The sequence below is a fragment of the Microcaecilia unicolor genome, chromosome 13, assembly GCF_901765095.1.
Source record: "Microcaecilia unicolor chromosome 13, aMicUni1.1, whole genome shotgun sequence".
In the NCBI taxonomy this organism is placed as follows: Eukaryota; Metazoa; Chordata; class Amphibia; order Gymnophiona; family Siphonopidae; genus Microcaecilia; species Microcaecilia unicolor.
The window spans coordinates 48234067-48252114 of NC_044043.1; the positions used below are offsets into that span (position 1 = coordinate 48234067).

Below are 18048 nucleotides of genomic sequence, written 5' to 3' on the forward strand. Positions count from 1 at the left end.
AATGCTCACATTGCAAGACAGCAAGCTATTTCTGAAAATTATCACTAATCCAGTGAGCTGTTAGACTTACAAATGATTCAGTTCTGTTTTCTGACGTCCAACAATCAGTTGTGAGAGATATCTTTTTTGCCTTATCAATACCTGCTTGAACGTTACCTTTGATCCGTTCATACAATGACAGGATGACCTTTTCTGAAAAATACTTCCTTGATGGCAATTTATATTTAAGTTCTAAAGCTGCTACTAACTTCTGGAAGCCAATGAGGGGCATAATCGAAAGGGACACCCAAGTTTTGTTGAGGACATCCTCGCAAAACGTCCCGATGGAGGGGTGGGGAAACCTGTATTATCGAAACAAGATGGACATCCATCTTTCGTTTCAATAATACGGTCAGGGGTGCCCAAATCTTGAAATTTAGGTTGTCCTTAGAAATGGTCGTCCCTAGACTTGGTTGTTTCTGATTTTTGGCGATAATGGAAACCAAGGATGCCCATCTCAGAAACGACCAAATGCAAGCCCTTTGGTCATGGGAGGAGCCAGCATTTGTAGTGCACTGGTCCCCCTGAAATGCCAGGACACCAACCGGGCACCCTAGGGGACACTGCAGTGGACTTCATAAAATGCTCCCAGGAACAAAGCTGCCTTACCTTGTCTGCTGAGCCCCCCAACCCCACCTAAAACCCACTACCCACAACTGTACACCACTACCATAGCCCTTATGGGTAAAGGGGGGCACCTAGATGTGGGTACAGTGGGTTTCTGGAGGGCTCGCTGTTTCCTCCACAAACGTAACAGGTAGGGAGGGGGATGGGCCTGGGTCTGCCTGCCTGAAGTGCACTGTACCCACTAAAACTGCTCCAGGGACCTGCATACTGCTGTGATGGACCCGAGTATGACATCTGAAGCTGGCATAGAGACTGGCAAAAAATATTTTTAAAGATGTTTTTTTAGGGTGGGAGGGGGTTAGTGACCACTGGAGGAGTAAGTGGAGGTCGTCCCCAATTCTCTCCGGTGGTCATCTGGTCATATCGGCCACCTTTTTTTGCCTTGGTCATAAGAAAAACAGGACCAGGAAAAATCGTCCAAGTACTCGTCAGGGACGCCTTTGTTTTCCATTATGGGTCGAGGATGTCCATGTGTTAGACATGCCCAAGTCCCGCTTTCGCTATGCCTCTGATACGCCCCCTTGAACTTTGGTCATCCCTGTGACAGAAAGCAGTTGGGGACGTCCAAAATCGGCTGTCGATTATACCGATTTGGACGACCCTGGGAGAAGGACGCCCATCTTCCGATTTGTGTCGAAAGATGGGTGTCCTTCTCTTTCGAAAATGAGCCTGAATGTCATCCATAATAGAGAAAGGCTAGACATCTACAGCTATCATTTCACCTATAGCTTCATGAATCTTATGGGCTTCTGGGCTATCTATCATCCACTGTTTTTTGTTTTAAATCAAATCTCTTACTTTTTGTTGGTTTTCCTTTTTCTGACTGGGCTTTGGATGGGCGTAATATCGCACTTTGCCAACATAGATTTAAACTCCTCATGATGCTTGTGCTTTAACTGCGTTTTTAAAGCTGAGGCCGTGAAATTTTTAGAATGACCGACACCATGCAAAATCATTGCTCTGCACATGCTGCAGATTGCTTTGCTCGGATCTTTGTCCATAATCTTTTTTATCCATTGCATTTAATTTAAAACACTTCTAAATGAAAACACTCTGAACCAATGGACCCATACAGCTGCACATCAACACTTTGAGCCAATGAAGGAGAGAGAGGAGAGAAGCAGGACCACCCCCTCTAACCTCATTGGCGTAGCAGTTGTACATCATGAAGCTGTGTACCAATAAGGTTAAAGGAGGCAGTCCTACCTCTCTCCTGTCTACTCTGTCCCATTCATTGGCTTGAAGCGTTGTGATGCGCAGCTTCATGGGTCATGCATCTGGGAGTGTAGGAGGAAGTGTTTCATATCTGTTGCAAAAGTAGCAGGAGCCAAAGAAACTGTTGAAGAGTAAGGCACTTTCATGTGGTTTTAAATAGCTTAGCAATCGCCGCCAGATCTCCAGACGACAACGGAACCAAAAGTATAAAGAGAAGTTGGGGACAGAATTGAAACAAAATGGCTATTCACTTTTATAGTGCAAGTATTATTAAAATTTAAATCACTATTTGGATGAATACGAATAATGTATTCGGCACACTATTCAGAGCCATAATCAGTTCAAATATAAATATTTGGTACAGCTCTAGCCAACACACTAGCTGAATAGTGCTTCCACACCCACTCTTTGCCCCTAACAAACCCCCTCCCAAAAATGTTAAAAAATAAATACCATGCACTTAGCACATGCAGATGGTAAAACTATTGCAGAATGCTTTAGCGTGTCCCATATTATGACCATATTTGCTGCGTTAGGCACAAATTATTGCCTAACACAGTTGTTTACTAAAAAGGCCCCTTAATTTGCAAAGCAATACACTGCTCATATCTTTACTGATTTATACCCTGGGCACACCGCCTGAAAAATCTCATTCGTTGGGATGGTAAATCTCACTCTTTGGGATGGGATACCCTTGGCATCTCTGAGGGCAATCCATAATGCCGGATTTAGAGCCCTTAACCTAAGGTTCTGGAAAGAGCCCTGAACACAACTCCTGGTCCCAGGCTCAATGCTGCAATAATCAGATTAGTAACAATGAGAAAGTGGGTCCACTAAAAGGGGAAGATAATCTCCAGGGAATTGTGAATGAGATTCATGGTGCCAGAATCACAGCACTGTTCTCAACTGAGATGGAAGAAAAGAAAGGAGAAAGTACCAGGCCACAGAAGAAATGTTCCTTGCTCTTTCCCACAAAGCTAAATGAAAGATAATTACATGGTTAACAAATACTACTATGATTATATCTGAGGAAGACACCTTTCAAATAAACTTTGATTGTGGGCCATCAAATGCTCAGGGTCTCTGCAAAGTGGTACTGAAGTGTTCTTTGCAGAGGTCTCTGCTACTCAATTCTGTAAAAGGACACAAGATTAGAAATTTCCGTACTGCATTCTCATAATATAGATTTGGAAGACAGTTGCTGTAAAGGTGGACAGAACACAAGCAAAAAGGTGAAATTGAGCAGCAAAGCTAATGTGTGCTGCCTCTTGGATTCAAGTTCTCTAGGAAGAGTAACAGAGGACTGTTTGACCATTCAGGACCCCGATCATCTTTCTATCTAAGCATTTTTTTTTCTTTTCCTCAGCAGACCCTGCTTCTTTAAAAAAACATTCAGAAGAGCGAAGAGAAAGAGAGAACTTGACATTAGCCAAGCTTGAACTATGGGATGCTGTGAAAAGTGGCTGACGTGTAAAAAGAGGTTTCATTTAGTCATCTTTCCGAGCTGTTCAGTCCTGGGTTAGTCCTTCAAGCCCAGGTCTTGAGCATAATGCGTTGTGACAGCTTGAGATGCTGAAGCAAGAGTTCCTGTATTCAGACTTGCATCTGCTTCCTCCCTACCCTTAATACCCCTTTTCTGCTCTTCCCCCAACCAACACGAGCTGTCATTGTATCACTTATCCAGACTCCTTTCTTGCTATGCTGCAATTCTCAGGCAAGTCTAAAGGGTCATCACTTCCAGCAAATGAATCTGTAAGGATATTTATGAAAGTGTGTGTTAACAGCCTGCTCTAGGGAAGTCAAAACAAGAGAAAAAGGAAAAATCACTATAAGGGAATAATAATGCACTGGAGATGAGAGTCAGTTTTTTGGAGCATATATAGCGGAGATACCATGCACACAAGTGAAGGTGGCGTTATTTGAATGTTTCAAACAAAAATGGACTCTACGCTTTCCTTAGGCACTGAGTTAACGTGCCATAGGAAATTAAATTAAATGTAATGTTTTGAAAGTTTATGGCAAAAAAACAGGAGCGGGAACTGGGTTGGGCTCTTCAAAAACAGACCAGGGAGATTCAGTGTGAAGTTTTAACTTTTATTGATGACTCTTAATGATGACTTGACACAGTACCATGTTTTGGCACAGAGGTGCCTGCCTCAGGAGTCTCTGATTGATATAAATTGAGAATCACAATGGTGAAAATCACACTAAAGCCTATCTTCAAAGGCCGGAGTGCTACAATAAGGTTCTTTAAAAAAGAGTGTTAGTAGATCAGATGAAAAGTCTCTGAAAACTTGTGCTGCCTACCAATGCCAGTTAATTCTAATTGGCTTCTAGGTGTATTCTATAACGTAGTGCACGTAAATTCTAATATGTGCAGCTGAAAAGGGGGCATGGAATGGGCAGGTTCTGGGCATTTCATAAAACTATGCGCACTAGTATAGAAAACTCCCGATCTGCACCTAACTTAGGTGCAGGTATTTAGGCCTGGTTTTAGGTGGCCTAAATGGGTGGTCCTAAATTTTAGTTGCAAGAATGGTGCGTGCTCATATTCTATAAACTGCACCTAATTTTAGGCATAGTTTATAGAATCACGCTAACCGTGTGATTTTTCAGCGCCAATATTTAAGACGCAATTTATCAAATTACATAGTAACATAGTAGATGACGGCAGAAAAAGACCTGCACGGTCCATCCAGTCTGCCCAACAAGATAACTCATATTTGCTGCTTTTTGTGTATACCCTACTTTGATTTGTACCTGTGCTCTTCAGGGCACTATCCCCACCTCCCAACCACCGGCTCTGGCACAGACCGTATAAGTCTGCCCAGCACTATCCTCACCTCCCAACCATCAGCCCTGCCTCCCAACCACCGGCTCTGGCTCAGACCGTACAAGTCTGTCCAGCACTATCCCCGCCTCCCAACCACCAGTCCCGCTGCCCACCACCGGCTCTGGTACAGACCGTACAAGTCTGTCCAGCACTATCCCCGCCTCCCGATCTTGACTAAGCTCCTGAGGATCCATTCCTTCGGCACAGGATTCCTTTATGCTTATCCCACGCATGTTTGAATTCCGTTACCGTTTTCATTTCCACCACCTCCCGCGGGAGGGCATTCCAAGCATCCACTACTCTCTCCGTGAAAAAATACTTCCTGACATTTTTCTTGAGTCTGCCCCCCCTTCAATCTCATTTCATGTCCTCTCGTTCTACCACCTTCCCATCTCCGGAAAAGGTTCGTTTGCGGATTAATACCTTTCAAATATTTGAACGTCTGTATCATATCACCCCTGTTTCTCCTTTCCTCCAGAGTGGTCCTTAGTGTGTAGGATGACCCATGTAAGGATGCACTAAGGCCACATTTTACCGCTGTTTGGTAAAAGGGCCCCTAAATGACTGTTTTATATATTTATCATACTGGTTTTGCTGAACTCCGCCTAGATTTTCTTGGTTCAAGGTAGAGTATACATTAAATTAAATTTATAAAATTTAAGCTATCAGAAAAATGTCCTCATCCCCTTCCCTACCCAGTTTGTTTTACAGTTTCATACTCCTGAAGTCCATTGACCTGATGATGCATTTCATTCTTAAAAGTCTTTCAAGGGGAACAATGAGAAGGAACCAGGACAATTGTTATTTTTTGATGAATCATAGCTCGTAAACTAAAGCAAAGGAAAATAAAGTGGCCTATCCATGGTCATACAGAGAGAATATGAACTTGTCGCCTAGGCTACTAGACCACATCTTTTCCGTATATAAATATTAATATAATGGTACCCAAAAAGGCTGCTGTGAGTTCAGTTCGTGACCGAAAACTACAGATTTCTAGGTCTTTTCAAACTATTAGTCTGCTTTCTGCCTTATTCCGGTCAGTCATGAGAATCTGTGCATCAGGGATTATGAAAGCGAAATAAATATTCCTTGCATTAGTATGTTTTTACACTAATAAAATGCAAAAGTTATCTTAAAAGTGAATTATGTTTACAAGAAAATTAATGCCAAAAGAGGGACCCTGGTTAAGAGTTGAGAGGTCTAAATGAGGTTTCATGACAACTAGTCCTGTGCTGTCTTGCTGGTGTTGGCTGCATAGGGAGTAAAAGGTCTAACGTGAGACACTTAACCAAAGCCAGCTGTGTACAAGGGGAGATGAAAGCAGAAAATCAGACGGGATAAGTACAGTATTAGTGTGGGATACGCCACTCATTGCTGATTTAAATTACTGTTTTTGCTTCCTGAACTCTTGGGAGATCAGGCCATGCAAAAGTGAAATAAAGAGGTCTCTACATGGACATTCCTCCAAAGAGAAACAAAACCCATTTGGAGACATTGCCCCATGGAACAACAAACACACACATTGATTAATACAACAAGACACTATCTTATATAAATCGGCTTCTTAGACATGTGTCAGTTTAAGAAGTTATTTGTTTCAAGTATCTGAGCAAAGAAGGCCTTGTTCACCATCTTCTACTTCAGGGCAAGCTTAAGAGGGGTAAATTTATCAAGATTTTTTTTCTGAATTTCCAAATAACTATTAACAGTTCTTGAAGTTATGTTTCCTTCCACTAACTTTTACTGGAGCGAGATGCTGATTTAGACTGTATGAATAAACATTGAGAACCACACAGGCCTTTGCGTAAAGCATTATCATTAAAGGTGTGTTGGGGAAACCAGTGGCATAGGAAGGGGGGCGGGAGGGGCAGTCCGCCCCGGGTGCACGCGCTGGGGGGGTGTCGGCCCCACTGGTTCCCTGCTCCCTCTGCCCCGGAACAGGTTACTTCCTGTTCCAGGGCAGAAAGAGCAGGGAACCAGCGGAGTCGATGCAGCTCCGAGCGACGTGCACTCAGGGCGGATCGGCCCTCCAGCCCGTCCCCCGCAAGTAAGAATGCGCCGCGGAGGGGGTGTGTGTGCCGTGCTGCACCCGGGGGGGTGCGCAGCGGTGACCCGCCCCGGGTGTCAGCCGGCCTTGCTGCGGCACTGGGGGAAACCATTTTAGGGCTCCTTTTAGAAAGCAGCATTACTGATTGGCATTGCACTGAATGCAAAGAGGTCCATTTAATTCCTGTGGGCTTCTTCGCATGCAGCACACGCTAATCGGTTAGCGCTGCTTAGAAGCCCTTAGTTTTTTTTTTCTTTTTCATTTTTTCAGGGCCCTCTTATGAAGCGACGGTAAGCCCAACGCTGGCTTACTGTTCGATAAAAGGGAAGTACCGCTGGGCTACCGTAACAGCCTGGTGGTAATTCCCTCCCCCAGCACGCACCATTCGGCACTGCAAAAATATTTCCATTTTTGTAGCACCGGTGTGTACCCGGCAGTAATCGGGCAGTGCAGCGCAGTATCCGGTTACTGCTGGGTTAGTGCAGGAGCCCTTACTGTCACCTCAATGGGTGGCAGTAAGTGCTCCCCCTAAAATGGCCACTGCGGAAAAAGGGGGCAAGACACATACCGATGCCAGTGCAAGTCCCCTTTCCCGCTGCTTCGTAAAAGGAGCCCTTTGTTTTTTCATTCTATTTTTAGCATGCACTAGAATGTTCTAGCTCACTAAAGTCATTTGAGGAGGGGGGGGGGAATTATCAATGTGGACTACTGTTAAGACAGGTTATTTTACTATTAAGCTGGCTTATTAGTAACTATAGTAGGTCACATTGTATAAAATGGAACCTGTACTACAAGTTAGGGGTAAAATAGCCCATCTTAACAACAGCCCATGTTGATAGCATCCCCCTCAATGTGTGTTAAATCAGTTTACTGCACATTAAAATTATTTAGCGAACACAATTTACCCCCCCCCCCCCCTGTGTACAAAGCCGTACAGCATTGCCAACATAGCCCATTCAAAGTGAATGGGCTGTGTCGGCAGTACCGCACCGCCAGCCATTAGCACGGTTTTGTAAACAGGGGCCTTAGGATGTTAAAAAAAAAAACAAAAACCAAGCAAAGTGAATCATTTGTCATTTCTTCTGTAGTCTGTTTAGGTTCTGAGCCATTTAGGGACAGAAAAGTACCTGCAAAAAATAGTACATGTAAACCACTTTGACTGTATCTACAGAAAGGCGGTATAACAAGTGTGGAATAAACATACATGTGCGTTTATAACATCAGAAACACATTGCCAGTACAGGAGGAATGTGGACCCTGTTTACTGACTCTAACATTAAGGGACAGCGTTTTTATCTCAATACATACTGACACTATAATCCTTGTGACCCCTGACGCAGGCGCTGTGCGCCAAAACATGGCCCGTGTCCAGTCATTTTTAGAAGACTGTTGTCCAAGCTGTGTTGATTAAAGGAACTTTCTTTTGACATTTGGACTTTGTTCTGTACTTTGAACCCTTTCTGTTCTGCCCTGTTTACTAAGACACGCTAGTGTTTTTAGTGTGTGCCTGAAATTAGCGCACGCTAAATGCTAGAGACACCCATATATTCCTATGGGTGTCTTTAGCATTTAGCGTGCACTAAAAATGCTAGCACGCCCTTAGCGCTGCTTAGTAAATAGGGTCCAAAGTTTGCTCATGTGTTTGTTCTCTGCTGTATTTCTGCCTGTTATCTTTCTCTTGTGTTTTAGACATAGATGATCAGGAAGCCAGATTGTCCTGTGCAGAGAGATTTGTTGTAAGAAGTGAATTTCCTTTTCATCAGGCGGCTCAGCCTGAGAGTACATTGCTGTGTTAAATAATGCATCTAAAAACAATTTTTAAAAATTCTAAACTTTTTTGTGTTTTATGAAAATCATAAAAATAAAATGTTTAAATGTTTGACAGGGAATATCCTTTTGGAAGTTTGTAGTTTGTATGTGGTTAGACATGTAAATGTCCTGGAAATTCTGAACTTGAAAGGAAAAACCAAGAAGAAATGGGAAAATGAACAAATAAATAATTGTATCTGCATAGCGAAGGTAATCTTATAACAAGGAGCCTAGGCAGAAAAGGCACATAGGTGAATATATTGCACCTGTTCTATAAAGGAAACATATGTACCTATTTGCTTTTATTAAAATGTGACCGTCTCCGGGGAAAGGTGACTAAAGCAGTAGCTCCAAAATGTTGAGAGTGGCCAATTTTTCATATCTTTGGTCCATAAGCAGTCTGAGGGGCCCTTTTACTAAGCCACGGTAGGGCTAACTTACAGGTAGCACGTACTAAATCGACACGACCGCTGGGGTAGCATGGGTGCCTTGCGGTAGAATCAAAGTTAGCACATGCTATTTCCTGCTCTCGAAAATAATTTTCCATTTTTTTACCGCAGGAAGCATTCCTGTCAGTAATCGGCAGCGTGGCCACATTAATGTGTGCTGTCTGATTACCGCCAACCGAAGTATTATTCCTTCATTTGGTTTCTTCTGACTGAGTCTGCAAGGCTTCGTTCTGTTTCTGTGAGTCTGACGTCTGCACATTGTACGTGCAGGACGTCAGACTCAATCAGAAGAAACCAAACGAAGGAAGAAGACTTCGGCTGGCGGGGGTTGGGGTCCCCCGCCAGCAAAGGTAGCAGGTGGCGGGTTGGTGAGGGGAGGGGTTGAGAGGGTCATCAGTGGGGGGGGTCAAAGTTGTTGGAGGTGTCGGCAATGGGGGGCGGGCGGGGGGAAGGTGTTGCAATGGGGGGGGGTCGGTGGCGCCGGGGGGGGGGGCTAAAATGTGCCTCCTCACCTCGGCTCTGGACCACCCTACCGTTGAAGTCTGGCTACGCCCCTGGTATGCGGAGTTGTGGCAGGGGTGGAGAGCGGCAGGGAAGCAGGGCAAAATGTGCCCCACCCACTTTGGACAAGTCCCCCCAAAATTGAGGTCTGGCGTGTGAGCCCTTACCACCAAGAAATTAGGTGGTGTTAAGGGCTCAGGCAGTAACTTTCCGCGTGCTACTTTTAATATTAGTTCACGGCCATTTACCCACCATTAAAAAAGTCCTTTTTACCCACCACAGTTAAAAAATAGCCCAGTGCACGCTAATTTCATGCGTCCAAACTAGCGCAGGTCACTTTTTACCGCAGCTTAGGAAAAGGGCCCCTGAATAAGTTACATGTTTAAACTTCTGTGGCATTTTTATTTTATTTTTTTCACTTAAAAAGATAGGGTTTGGACTGCTGTATTACAAATTGTTTGCAGTAGTAATGCAGCTATATTTTAATTGCTCTTAGTGTGACTGTTTCTTTCCTATATATTTTTTGGCGTTCTCTTCCTTTTGTGTTTTTAATTAATTATTTTCTAAATCACTTTGATTTATTTGCTAAAAAAAAAGGCGATTCATCAAGTCTGAATAAACATGAACATTCATTGAAACCTCATTTTTTGTTTCTGGTGATTTTCGTCACCTTTTCCCAGAGTTGGTCACAAATAGCATCTGCAAAGCTGCCAGACAAAGTTACACCTACTCTGAGGCTAGTAAATATTAGCAGCTGTGCATGCAGTTTGTAAGATATACACAGATGTTGATCGTGCATTTGCTTCATCCACTGTCCACTCCAGGGAACACCTGCTCTTATATTGCAAACATAGAACCTTACTTCTATAGGTGGATTTGCCAAGGCGGTTTTTTAAAGGCCTACTTGAGCTGTTCTACATGCTCAAGTTGCTTTTAAAATTACTCCTTTAGGGGTAATTTTATGCTTTTTTTTTCAGCCTGTAAAGCATACTTTACACACAGAAACAGGATATGCTGGCATACACATTTGAAATGGATGCACCAAAGATAACGCCTGGGTTTACACGATCTGCACATAGGCATTCCTTGGGGCATAGTTTGGGTAGAGCTGGGGTGGAGTTGTGATTTACCCACATGTTTTATTCTCATGCAAAAATTTAAACATACTCCACAAAAGGGGAGATTCTGTATATGGTGCCTAAAAAAACTGGCGCTGAAATCGATGCCAACTAAGCGTATTTTATCATCGCTGCCTAGTTTTAGGCACAGTAAATAGTAGTGACGTAGGTACGTGGGGCCACGGGGGCCTGGACCCCTGTAGATTTGGCCCTGGACCCCCCCTGCCGATGACCCTCTCGACCCCCCCTCCTGCCGCCAACCCTCCCCCGCCATCACCTACCATTGCTGGCGGTGGACCCCAACCCCCGCCAGCTGAGGTCCTCTTCTTCCGGCGCAAGGCTTCATTCTGTTTCGTATGTGCAGGGCGTCAGATTCATAGAAACAGAACAAAGCCTTGCAGATCACATACTTGCAGGACGTCAGACTCACAGAAACAGAACGAAGCCTTGTGCCGGAAGAAGAGGACCTTGGCTGGCAAGGGGTTGGGGTCCCCCACCAGCAAAGGTCAGCGGTGGCGGGAGGGGGGGTCGAGAGGGTCGTCGGCGGGGGGGGGGGGTCAAAGTAGGTGGTGGTGGTGGCAGGGGGGTCGGCAATGGCGAGGGGGTCAGCGGCACCGGAGGGGGCTAAAATGTGCCCCCTCACCATGGGCTCTGGACCCCCCTCCTGCCGGTCTGGCTATGCCCCTGGTAAATAGAAAATTTTTAACTGATATATCAGTGCCTAAATCTACATGCATCCATTTACACCAACGAAAACCTGGCGTAAATCCCTGTGCATAGATTTAGGTGCACTGGGCCATATTATATAACTACGCATGTAAACTTCAGAACGCCCATTTCCCCGCCTATAACCACACCCCTTTTTGCCTGCATGCATTAGAAGTTTGACGCACTTCGTTACAGAATACGCTTAGCAAGTTGCGTGCATAAATTCTAATCAGTGCCAATTAGTTCTCATTATTGCTTGTTAAGTGCTGTTATCAATGCTCATTACCTTGTTAAGCTTCTTGTTGCGTGCATTATTATTATAGAATGCGCACTGATTTTGGCACGGATCTCTAAGCGCGCTATATAGAATCCCAGGGAAAAGGGGGTAAATGTGAGTGTGTATCCTGTGCTTGTGGCATGTATTTTATAGAATAGGTGCATTATAATCACACCCCTGCTATGCCCAGAAATTCAATGCTGTGACAGGTCTGGGCCCCGGCATTGAATTTCTGGGTTTCCAGAGCCAGCTAACGTATAGCTGGTTAAGGGGTCCTTTTACTGCGGTGCGCTTGTGCTGTTGTAGGTACGTGTATTGGATGCACGCAGGTCCATTTTTCAGCGCGCTTGCAAAAAAGGCCTTTTTTTTTGGCCGAAAATGGACGTGCGGCAAAATAAAAATTGGCACAATTCCATTTTGAGCCTGAGACCTTATCGCCACCCATTGACTTAGCGGTAAGGTCTCACGTGTTAACCAGGCGGTAATCGTCAGTGCATATACACTGCCGATTACCACCCGGTTAGGGCCACGCAGTAGAAAATAAAAAATATTTTCTGCCATACGTATCGGATGTGCATAAAACGTGGAATTACCAAATTCATGTAGGTGCCTACGCACCTTAGTAAAAGGGCCCCTAAGTGCGATATTCAGCACTATGGTTTACAGCGTAAATTTAGGACTATTTATGAGGTTAACCTGGCTGGTCAAGTGCTGAATATCTGCACTTAACCAGCCAAGTGTTGATTCCACCCACAGAACACCCCCAAAACAGCCAGTTTTCATTTTGGCACTAACAGGTTATAGTCAGTGGCAATAACTGGTTAAGTGCCGCTGAAAATTAGCAGTTAGCCCCGAACAAGTGATGTAACTGGCCAGGAGCCGGTTAAATCACTTTGAACATCAACCCCATGGTTTGTAAAATACAGATGTACATACATCATGGCAGCCATTTACAGAGGCCAGCTGCAAGGGGCAGGTGCGAGGGGGCTTTACTCCTGCACCCAACACACCCACTAGGACTACCAGGGATACAGGTAGGCCCTGGAAGGCCTACCTAGACCTTGGGGCGAGAAGGGGGGCTCATTTCAGGAGGGGGAGGCTTTGATTCTCATGGGCTGGAGAGGGGGGTAGGAAGGAAGAGGGGGCTTTTTTGGAAGCCAGAAGGGGGATTGGGGCTTCTTTAAAGTTAAAATATAGTTAAACGGGTCCCAGCCGATATTCAGCCGGTGCCCGCATAACTGTCATATGCAGGCCCTGGCTGAATATCGGCCAGGACCGCATAGGCTCCGGCAGCCATCCCCACCAAATTTACTCCTGATATTCACTGCCACTGGCCACCACCAGCTGAATATTGGCTGGACTGTAAATAGCTTTTTAGCTGGATATTTCACATAGGTGTCCTTTCTAAAATTAGCCCTTATGAAACCAATATTCTACAAAGATGAGCGCCAAAGTTAAATATCCCTTTTCACCACATAACTTAGGCATTCAATTTCAGCTACAATTTGGCACCTAACGTAAGCCTCTAAAACTTAGACTCCTAAATTAGGCCAGCTATATTTTTCCTACACTTAGGAGCTCGAGGGGGTCTTTTACAAAGGTGCGCTAGTGTTTTTAGTGTGCGCTAATGATTAGCATGTGCTAAACATTAGAGATACCCATAGAAAAATGTGGGTGTCCCTAGCATTTAATACACACTTATTTTTAGCACGCGCTAAACACGCTAGTGTGCCTTTGTAAAAGACTCCCCACAAGTTAGGTATCTAACAGTGTTGTACACCTTAAGTTATATCCTCCAGTCCAACGCTAGCTTTGGGTTTAGCCTATTTTTTAGAGTCCTACATTTAAGAGCCTACTAAAAACTGGTTCCTAAATTTAGTCACTCAGCTTGTTGGGTGAGGGGGTATTTAATTTAGGAAGATCTAGGCACCTAATTTCATACATAACTTTCCTCTCTATCTATGGCACCCAGAATTGGGTGTGATCCTGAGATGCATGTACAACTTAATTGGCTAATAAGCCATTAATGAGCAACAGTTGGCTGCTAATAATCAATTATTGACATTAATTGGCAGCGATTAGGATTTACATGTGCATCTAGCTATGCGCTATTCTATAACGCTTGGCATCCATATCCCATAGCGTGCAACTCAAAAGGGGGCATGGGCATGTCGGGGTGTTCCAAAATGTTGCATGTGTTGTTAAAGAATGATGGGGTCAGCACGCAAAAATTGGGCACCAGAATATACACAGGCATAAGTCTGGCACCCAAAGTTAAGGCATGGGAATTGAGGCTAAGCACAACTCCATAAAGGGTGTGAGCCCTTTATAGAATTGCACTCAGATTGATCTTTTCCAGTGTCCTTTTTTGAGCGTTATTTATAGAATCCAGCCCTATCTGCCTGTAAATGTTTTTGAATCACAATTTTGTGTAAATTTGTGACTTGGCCACTGCTTTCACCCTGGGGCCCTTTTACAAAGCGGTGGTACCTGTACTTCTGCGTAGCTGCATTCCAAATTGGGACTACCACCAGGGTCACTCAGGAGCCCGGCGGTAGTTCTGGCTTCTGGCACGTGGCTTTTGTATTTTCTAGCTCCAGAGGAACGCCCAGCAGTAATCAGGCAGCGCCATGCTCTGGTTACTGCCAGGCAACCCCTCTTAAATAGGAGACGGTAAGGGCTCCACCATGAAATGGCCACGCAGCAAATGTCTCACTTACCATACAGCAATTTCCATCCCCCTCCCGGAAGTTCCTTTTTCTGGGTGGCAGTAAAAGGAGTCTCAGTGCGTGGCAAACCCATGCACCAACGCCACCACAGGGTCCCTTTTACTGCCGCCTGGTAAAAGGGGTCCTAAACTGGGTAGCTTTCAGTATTTTTTAGTGATATAGCAGAATGTGGCACTTCACATTTTTTCTTCTGAAACATTAACCAGGGTCATCTTTCCTCTTTTTTCCACTACAGAACTGCAGCGAGAAGGAAGTATAGAGACTCTGAGTAACAGCTCGGGCTCCACCAGTGGAAGCATTCCACGCAATTTTGATGGCTACAGATCACCTCTTCCAACTAACGAAAGCCAGCCTCTTAGTCTGTTCCCTACAGGTTTTCCTTAAGCAAGCCAACAATGTAGGAAAATCAAGATGGGTTCTGAGAACTATGTGATAGCCTAAGACAATCAAAATGTGCATTTCGACTAGGGTCGTGCGACCTGTCCAAAACAAGCACTGGATGAAATGGATTCGGACATCTTTGAATTAGGCAACGCTTTAATGCTTTTGACTTGTGCATGTCTAAAAGGAAACGTTTTATTTTCCAATTTTAATCAAAAGCAAATTCTTTGAAACATTTATAACGAATCAAGTCAATTGGCATATAAGGATTTTCACTGTGCAAATCAGGTGAATATTAACTGAAACTGCAGAGAAGGTGGTGTCGGCTAAAATTTTATTTTGGTTTTAATTCATTTGTCAACTTTCTGTTATGTACACAACCCTACTGGTAATCAGTAGGCAGTTGCCATGTGGTGGATATTTTCTGAGCAAAATGTTGATTGTTCTAGTTTAAGAATATAATTTTGGAAGATAACTAATTAACTGAAATTTCTGTCACTTTGCCGCAGTATATAGCGATGTGTGAACCGTTTTTCTTAAATTCAAAGAGCCTCACAGTAGGTTGTTTGTGAAGGCATGCAAGAGATTGCGAAAAGAGATTGCTCTAGTATATGCTTCTTAGTCATGAATTTTAATGCCTTTTGGATCAGTTTTGGTGGGGACTAGGGAGGGTGACACATGGGTATAGATAGATAACCCCACATTATTTGATTTTTAATACTTGAAACTGTTATTTGTTTAGTTTATTAATGCAAAAGGAATCAGATTAAACAATGTGGACAGAAGGATGAGAATACAGCGAGCTACCACGGATAAAAACTGCATTATTTAGAGAGAAAAATGACCTTGAGTAAGTTTGTGTTAAAGACAGTCTTTTAACAAATGTCGGCTTCTCATTTCTGCAACTGTAAATAGCTCTTTCCTCATTTCCGCCCCTAGTTATTTTAAATAATATCAGGATGGAAACAGATGAGACTGTTCTAAAAATTTTAAGGTTTGTCCTGACTGTGCCAGTTTTATTCATGAAAAAGTTTTGATCTGATTGCATTTCAACTCAGATAGCTATCCTGCGTTTCATGCCACAGGTAAAAGCAGGGCTCAGTCTGAATATTACATTGTCATTTTTATGTAAATCTGAACTTTAGACTTCTAAAGAACAGCACATGCTTGATTCTGAGCAGGTCTTTGCAAAATGGCATGTTGCTTCCATATTTTTATTTATATGGATGTTGTATTTTTAAAGGAGAAGTGGTATCATCATGTGCAGTTGAACCCATGGCAACATTTAATCAACGTGTCCTGTTTTTCCATTTTTCATTATTGGATAGTAGAATTTCTTTTCTATTCCAAGTGGTTTGGAGAAACATATCTCAGGTCAAGATGGCCCCTTAATATTTCAGATATATTTTCACTTTGATCATAGACCTTATTTTCAACTCTAAGGGGTCCTTTTTCTAAGCTACGTTAAAAGGGAGCCTGTGCTAGCGTCAGTGCGTGTTTGTTTTTGGCGCATGCTGAGGCCCCTTTTTACTGCTGTCTTTTTATCTGGAAAAGAAATAGTCATACAGTAAGTGAATCACTTGCCACGTGGCCATTTCAGGGTTGGTGGGGCACTTACCACCGCCCATAGAAAATATTTTGTAGTGCCGGAAATGGCATGAGGGTGGGAACTACCACTAGGCAGCCCAGCGGTAGTTCCGGATTGGCGCATGGCAAGCCTGTTGTCGCTTGTCAACCATTTAGTAAAAGGGCCCCTAAGGGAGCAATTATATAACTTATATAATACCCAGTGTACCTGAATGTAACTCACCTTGAGCTACTACTGAAAAAGGTGTGAGCAAAACCCAAATAATTAAATAAACTGGGTGCCCCAGTGCTGCTCAGGGAGCAAGTATTCTATAACAGCCTCCTGGGGGGCCTGGTTTCTATTATAGATTACTATCATAAACAGTGGTACGCCCATATACACCAGGTCAGTGGCAGATGTAAGTGGGTGACTTAAGGTGGCATGCAATGTATAGAACTTACAGTATTCTGTAAGTGGTAGCCCTGTCCATGCCCCTCACTTGCCCCACATGTGTATGCATCCTTGCATGGTCTTATAGAGTTCAGTTATAGAATTGCCTTTTGAATATTCAGAAGACGTAATGATCATGAATTGAGCAAAGTGGGTCTTGTCAGTGAGTTTCTGTACTGAGACAATTTAATTAATATAGTACTCTTTGTATACAGAGTGCAATGGAGGAAAACATGTATGTTGCCTATCTTGTTTACTTGGTAGGTTGTGATGCCTTTCCAAAAGCCAGCCCAAAAGATGCTGTAGGACAATGGTCTTCATTAATTTTTAAGCTGGGCCACTCTGGGTTCTAATGAGCAGAAGGAAAGTCACCAAATATCTTCCCATGCAGAGCCACAACACTGCTGACGTGTGTATCGATGACATCCAACCCCACCAGGCCACCTTCAAACTTCAGGGGGTATCCTCAAGGGTGTGAGCATTTCCAAATGCATTTTCTTTTGTCTATTGAGAAATGCCTGTCCTTCAAGAATGCAGCAATTTCCCCCATCCACTTTTCCCTTTCTGTCCTGAGCCTGGGTAGAAAGGCAGAGTAGCTAAAAAAAAAACCCCAGAAAGACAATGGGGTCACCCCAGAGATCTCAACCCCCCCAGACTTTGCATTGAGGTACACTGCTGTAATTTTCAAGATTTCGCAGTTCCCTTATTTAGGTATCTCTTCTACAAAGTGATTGCAACCTAAGGGGCCCTTTTACTAAGGCACGTCAAAAAGTGGCCTGAACTGGTGTAGGCGCGCTTTGGACGCGTGCAGGCCATTTTTTCAGCGCACCTGGAAAAAAGGCATTTTGGGGGAGGAGCCAAAAATGCACATTCAGCAAAATTAAAACCAGCGCGCATCCATTTTCAGCCTGAGACCTGACCACCATCCTTTGACTTAGCAGTAAGGTCTCACCCGCTAACCAGGCAGTAAATGGCCAGTGTGCATAAACTGCCGATTACCGCAGGTTAAGCGCCACGTGGTAGAAAATAGAAGATATTTTCTACCGTGTGTTTTGAACACACATCAAAAATGGAATTACCGCCCAGGGCACATGGTAGCCGGGCGGTAGTTCCAATTTGGTGCACATTGGACGCAAGTAGGTGCCAATGTGCCTTAGTAAAAGGTCCCCTAAGTGACATAATAGAAACAACTGGATAAATCAAAGGTATAAATAATGAACAAGAGGCAAGCCAGTGATAGAGGGAAAAATATGCTAAACAAGAAGTCACAACATAAGGCTTCATCGAAGTAGGCTAAG

General features: G+C 43.9%; 1 protein-coding gene across 2 annotated transcripts in view; it reads left to right on the forward strand.

Annotated features, from left to right (window-relative positions):
* The window catches only part of BCAS3 (BCAS3 microtubule associated cell migration factor), a 1139946-nt gene extending 1123556 nt beyond the window's left edge, over positions 1 to 16390 (forward strand). For both annotated transcript variants that reach the window (XM_030222408.1, XM_030222409.1), the window contains exon 24: positions 14588 to 16390. In XM_030222408.1, coding sequence (XP_030078268.1) covers positions 14588 to 14736 — 149 coding nt within the window. In that variant the 3' untranslated portion in view covers positions 14737 to 16390. The remainder of the gene's footprint in view (positions 1 to 14587) is intronic.
* The last annotated feature ends 1658 nt before the right edge of the window (positions 16391 to 18048 follow it).